The sequence below is a fragment of the Brassica napus genome, chromosome A3, assembly GCF_020379485.1.
Source record: "Brassica napus cultivar Da-Ae chromosome A3, Da-Ae, whole genome shotgun sequence".
Lineage (NCBI taxonomy): Eukaryota > Viridiplantae > Streptophyta > Magnoliopsida > Brassicales > Brassicaceae > Brassica > Brassica napus.
The window spans coordinates 37,921,808-37,928,583 of NC_063436.1; the positions used below are offsets into that span (position 1 = coordinate 37,921,808).

Consider the following 6,776-nt stretch of genomic DNA (forward strand, 5'->3'; position numbering starts at 1 on the left):
TCTGGTGCAAAGGAAAGTGGGTGTGGAAGTGTCGTATACGACATGTTTGAGAGGAAAAAAACTAGCTGTTGCGGATATTCGTGGTGATCCCGAGAAGGGATATAGAATATTACCTGCTTATTTGTATATGTTAGAGAAGGCGAACCCGGATACAAAAACAAGTTTGGTAGTGGATAAAGACAACCGGTTCAGATACCTATTTGTTGCGCTGGGAGCCTCCATTGAAAGGTTTGAATACATGAGGAAAGTCATCACTGTGGATGCAACTTTCCTGAAGACTATTGAAGGTGGTTGTTTAATTATTGCCACGGCTCAGGATCCAAACCTTCACCATTATCCAATAGCCTTTGCTGTGGTTGATGGGGAGAAAAACGAAAGCTGGAAGTGGTTTTTCACGACGCTGAAAACTGTTATACCGGATTCGACGGAATTGGTGTTTGTTTCAGACAGAAATCCAAGTCTGATAAAAGCTGTTGCTGAAGTGTATCCGATGTCTAAACATGGGTATTGTATCTGGCATATATCGCACAATGTGAAAGGTCATGTCAATCATGGCAGGGACGAGGTTGCACTACTATTCCAAAAGGTTGCATGTCTTTATTCAGAGCCTGAGTTTAAAAAGCAGTATGACGATTTTAGGGAGAGGTGTCCATCGTGTGCTAGGTATCTTGATAAAAGTGTCGAAGTCGAACGGTGGGCGAAGTGTCATTTCCCCGGTGCTAGGTACAACATAGACACCTCTAATTGTGCGGAGTCTTTGAATGCGGTATTTGAAAAGGCGCGAAGGATGTCTTTATTGCCTATGCTTGATACAGTTATTGAGAAAATGTCTGAGTGGTTCAACAGACATATGAAGGATGCAGCAGAAGGACCGTCATCTCGAAAATTGGTTCCTTTGGTGGAGAACAAATTGCATAACAGAACACCGAAAGGTTCTAAACTTACAGTGACTCCGCTGAACACTTTTCAGCTTGAATACAGTGTTATTGGAGCAGACGGAAAGACTTATTCCGTGGATTTGCAACATAAAACGTGCAGTTGCAGGAAGTTTGATATAGATAAATACCCATGTAGACATGCAATAGGCGCTATCATTAAGTGTTTGAAGCATGATAGACCATTACAGTTGAGTGACATGTACGATTTCATTTCGAAATATTACTTCATTACACTGTGGGCCAAAGCGTATCGAAGGACTATATATCCAGTCTCTCATATAACTCATTGGATGGTTCCAAAAGAAGTCGCGGCGGCGAAGTGTCCTCTACCTCCAGACTACAAGAAAAGAAAGGGAAGACATCAGGAAAAAAGGCATCCTTCGGCGGGAGAAAGTCGGCCCCGTCCCCGTCCTAATAAGTATATCCCGAATAGGGGTCTGGCTAGCTATTTCAACTGCTCGCAGGGAACTGAAGGAACTGAAGGAGCTGAAGGAACTGAAGGAGTTGAAGGAGCTGAAGGAGCTGAAGGAACTGAAGGAACTGAAGGAACAGAAGGAACTGAAGGACCTGAAGGGACTCAAGGAACACAAAGCACTCGAGGAACTGAAGGACCTGAAGGAACAGAAGGAACTGAAGTGTTATATGAATGTGAACCTTAGTGAAACCTGATTAAAGTGATTTCGTTTTATGTTTGTAAAACTTGGTGAAACTTTCGTTATGTAACCTTTCGTTAGTTGATGATTTATATTACAGTTGCGATGACATAACTTATCCATGTTCTAGGAAGATGACGTGACGTATTCAACATGTTGTGAAATCCGAAAAAATTCGAGTGAAAAAATTATAATCTGGAACACATTTTCTGTCGAATGGGAAGGGAATACATCATTGTTAGCTATATTTTTTGTATACACTACCTCGTGGGATTAGAAAAGTTACATATGTCACGAAATCAAATTTTATTCTACATGAGCACATCTAAAACGTTGATAGAAAATAGAATATATCAGGTATAACCATAAAATCAATCATCTAAGTACAGTAAAACCAACAAAATCGGAAAAAAACAGAAAAGTAAAACTTTAAAGGTTTTTGTATAACTACAAACTAAGTGAAACTATAAGCACGAAAATCCTTCACAAAAAATCCCGCCCAGTTTTTTGAATTTTCCCACCCATTTTTTCGATTTTTGACTTTCCACAAAATCGATGCGGAGGCGACGTAGACGTGTATTAAAAACCGCCATTTACCTCAGCCAATCTCTCTCTCTACTATTCAATCTCTCTCTAGATTTCTCTCTACAATCGGTCCCTCTTCTTTCTAGATTTCTAGGTTACTCAGAATCATGACTCATCCAGACGAGGAGTATAGGCAGATGAAGGCTTGGAAGAGAGACACCAACATGCTTGGCTGCGTGGCGGATGCCGAGTGTGGGATTCCGACCAGATGCCCTTGTGGGGGGGACAATCATCAACGAGGTGTCTCGGAACCTGAAGTATCCAACCGATTTTGATACTTTACCGGGGAGAAAATACTTCACTTGCAAAAATTATGAGGTAATCTATGGAAAACGCCACGATTTTTTATTAATACTTTCGGGTTTTGATACATTCCCGTTTTATGTCTAGAATGATGGCTTCCATTTCCGTCAACCATGGGTCTTCGGAGTCCAGGAAGAGGTTGAAATGTTAAGGAAGCGCGTGGATGCGATGGCTGCAGAGATTGCTGAACTGAAATATAATCTAACCCGTCAGAATCCCACCACTCCATGAGATGCATCCGGTCCATGACATTAGTCTACTATCTGTTGTTGTTGTTTGCTTGAGATTATGTTCTTATGTTGTTGTTGTTTGCTTGAGATTCTGATTTACTAAGACTCTTCGTATTTACTAAAGTTTCCCTATTCTCCCTCTTTCACGATCTACGAAATATCATAAATTCACGAAGTTACACTAAGTTGAAAGTGAAACTTACTAAAGTTTCCCTATTCTCCCTCTTTCACGATCTACGAAATATCATAAATTCACGAAGTTACACTAAGTTGAAAGTGAAACTTACATTAAAGTTTTCCTATTCTCCCTCTCTCACGATCTACGAAATATCATAAATTCACGAAGTTACACTAAGTTGAAAGTGAAACTTACACTAAAGTTTCCCTATTCTCCCTCATTCACGATCTACGAAATATCATAAATTAACGAAGTTACACTAAGTTGAAAGTGAAACTTACTAAAGTTTCCCTACTATCCATTTTTCACGATCTACGAAATATCATAAATTCACGAAGTTACACTAAGTTGAAAGTGAAACTTACACTAAAGTTTCCCTATTCTCCCTCTTTCACGATCTACGAAATATCATAAATTCACGAAGTTACACTAAGTTGAAAGTGAAACTTACACTAAAGTTTTCATATTCTCCCTCTTTCACGATCTACGAAATATCATAAATTCACGAAGTTACACTAAGTTGAAAGTGAAACTTACTAAAGTTTCCCAATATATAACATAAGTCTTAAATACCAGTCTTCAACATGAATATCCTTCAACATCAAACAAGAAAGTCATACAAACCGAATAGAGTTCATCCACATTAAAACAACCACATACGGAATTCACTCGGTCTTCTTACCTACTTTCTTTGTCTTCGGCTTCTTCTGCTTCTTCTTAGCTGCTGCCTTCTTCTTAGCTGCCTCCTTTTCAGCTGCTGCCTCGTTCTCAGCTGCTGCCTCCTTCTCAGCAGCTGCCTTCTTCTTAGCTGCCGCAGCTGCCTTCTTCTCAGCTGCTGCCTCCTTCTCAGCAGCTGCCTTCTGCTTCTTTGCACCTCTGGTCCTCTTCTCTGCTGTCTTCTCCTCTGCTGCCCTGCTTCTTAGCTGAATGGGACTCCTCACATTATCACCACAGTCCACCTTAACCTTTTTCACAGGAACTGCTTCTTTGCCATCATCTTTTCTCGACCTCTTTTTTTTCGTGTTTACAGACTCTGCTGCCTTAGTCTTTAATTTTTTCTCGGCCTCCACAGCATGTGCATACATCTCCGCATCATCATCATCCATGTCAACATCACCATATTCCTTCTGCACATCCTTTGAAATATCGAGAATGGCATCTTCAACATCATTGTCACTACCATCCTCTTCGTCTGGCTCGTTATTGTCACCACTATCCTCTTCATCCGACTCCTTATCCCCACCCACATCACCATCCTCTTCCTCCGACTCCTTATTCCCACCCACATCACCATCCTCTTCTTCCGACTCGCTATTGTCACTACCATCACCATCATCTTGGACCGCCGGATTGTCACTTCAGGGAACACTCAACCTAAGACTTTTCACCTCCTCTTCTAGAAGACCTAGCTGCGTAGACAATGAAGTGACTTTTTCCTTCACTCCCTTCATAGCATCTCGAACTGCATCTCGGACTGCATTCATAAGCCCACCTTCCATCGCTTTTAAAGCCTCAGCTCCAGGAGTAGCTCCAGTAGCCTCCACCGAATCTGCATGAGCCTGACCAGATTGTGCATTATTCGATGGTCCTCCGATAGGATTGGTGGGACCTTCAATCTGACCTGTGCGAGACTCAAAATTCATGCGGAACTGTTCTTCAAAGAAAATTTGTTTCTTCCCTTTCCGTATTATCTTCGTCCAACGATCAACTGCTGCATCATCGGCGTCATCGGCCCAACAACTCTCCTTGTCCATTCCTATGGTTTCCAGAAGTTCCTCCTCAGCTGCTGTTGCTACCAAGATACTCTCAATATCCTGTGGTAAAAACACAAAAAAAAACTAAATACCAATTCACCAAGTTTTCATAAGTCTCATAAGTCCCTTCTCCTCAATTCGACTACACATAAAACATCAATTACCTTTGTATTATTACCAAGTTTATCGTTCACAGCTTTCAGACTAAATTCCTTGGTTCCACTTTTCCGTTTGTACTGCATCTTGCACATCCGCGGGCAACCACTGCTTGCACCATACACATCTTCTCGGAAATGGTTCCTCAAGCTTGGAATTGCCTCAAAGGCCAACAACTACCAACACACAACAAAAATACATTAACATCAATTAAACAACTAAGTTGAAGAGAGCTTGAGAATACCTCCAGAGGGATAGGAAAGCTTGTAAAAACCCAACTCGTCGCCGCAACCCCGTCGCATTTCTCCAAAAAGCTAGAGACATCCTTCAAGTTATGTTCGAATACATACCGACCCCAAGGGAACGTTACACACGCATCTAGGTCATCAACAACACGCAGGAAGAAACTGTCCACATGTGATGCTCCCTCACCACTCTTTCGGCCTCCGACAAAGATGCTGGCTAAGAAGAACAGAACGGCCATCTTCTTACGATCCTCAGATGGCTTTGATTTCATTGCCAACATCTGCTTCTCCAGGTCAGCGTATGTTACCCTTCTCCCTCCAAAATACTTGTTCATGAATGTTGTACCACCCAACCTCTCATGGTTGGGGGGATACTCATGGCAGTATAGACAAGAAATGAATCCTAATTCTCTAAGAGAATATCGGATTGGGACGCCATTAACGACAAACCATAACTCATGCTTCTTCGCAACACAAGCTGATCGCAAAACGAGAACCCACATTCCCATCCACTTCTGCTTTCGGTTTTTAATATGGAAGAAATGTTGGAATTGTGGGTGCTCTATGAACCATTCCACCTCCTTCTCTTTCAGGATCGTTTGAATAGTTCTTATCGCCGTGTCAATGTAACACTTTCCTGAAAGCTTTAAAGACTTTTGATATTGGCTTGAAGGAAAGTGCAACTTCAGCGGTAGCATGCCCTCTTCTTCGTCATCTACAACCTGCACTCAAGTGAGAACCGGATCACGTACGACATCTTACAACCATCAACATATAGTTTCACAAACTTCGACTTAGTTCAGCAATCACTAACTCTAAATTCCACTTAGTTTTCCACACTTATCTAATCTTTCAAATCATCTATGTAAAAGTTTTCAATTTTAATACTTACCGAATCTGCATGCGACTCAGTTTCATGTTGTCGACTCGGAATTATCGCCCTTTCATCAGCTTCTTCGTCGTTTCTTCGGGGCTCTATTTCGTCTCCGACTTCCTTCTCTTTTTCTCCTTCGTCTCCGCCTTCCTTCTCTTTTTCTCCTTCGTCTACTTCTCTTGATTCCTCCCCTTCATTTTTCTTACTTGATTCTTCCTCTTCACCTTTTCCACTTGCATTTTCTTCGCTGTCATTTGCATCTCGGGGACTTTGGTCGGTTCCTGGGGCGACAGATTTGTCGATAATCCTTGGGTTTGCTTCATCTCCGGAGAATGAACCCATTGCCATTTCATCTCCTACTACACTACTCGAGCCGTCTTCTTTTGCCTTCGTATCGTCTCGATTCATCATGATTTGGGTTTTTGATTGTCGATTGAGGATTCGAATTGAGTAGGGTTTTCAGAGAACTCGAAATTAAATTCTACAGCTATTCACTTAGTGGAGTACTTAGTGAGAGGAGGGGAAACGTTTTGAGTACGTTTTCAGGAATTCAATTTCTGGAAGTGGATATCTGATTTGTTTGGGTCGGTTCTGGGTCCGGGTTTGGATAGTCCTAGGTAGAGTTGTAATTATGGAAGTTTCTCTTGGTTTCGTTGTCTTTTAATAAATTTTCTGATTTAATTAAAGATATATTAAATTTCAAATCCGGTCAGTTTCGGGCAGGAGTATCTCAGCTCTTTTTTTTCCGGGCAGGAGTACCTGAGCGTTTGATTCCTGTCATCGACCTCTCGTAGGAGAAGGTCTTCTCGGGGTGAAATATAGCCTTGGCGGCTGTCGAATTTGTATGCTCTGGAGTTGGA

General features: G+C 41.7%; 1 protein-coding gene across 1 annotated transcript; it reads right to left on the bottom strand.

Annotated features, from left to right (window-relative positions):
• Positions 1-3,552: 3,552 nt before the first annotated feature.
• Positions 3,553-6,324, bottom strand: LOC125607278 (uncharacterized protein At3g43530-like). Its single transcript, XM_048777183.1, has 5 exons — positions 5,935-6,324; positions 5,042-5,764; positions 4,806-4,973; positions 4,269-4,701; positions 3,553-4,223 (listed from the first exon to the last, which is right to left on the bottom strand). Exons 1-5 carry the CDS (start codon positions 6,322-6,324, stop codon positions 3,553-3,555), a joined length of 2,385 nt encoding a protein of 794 aa, XP_048633140.1.
• Positions 6,325-6,776: the final 452 nt, after the last annotated feature.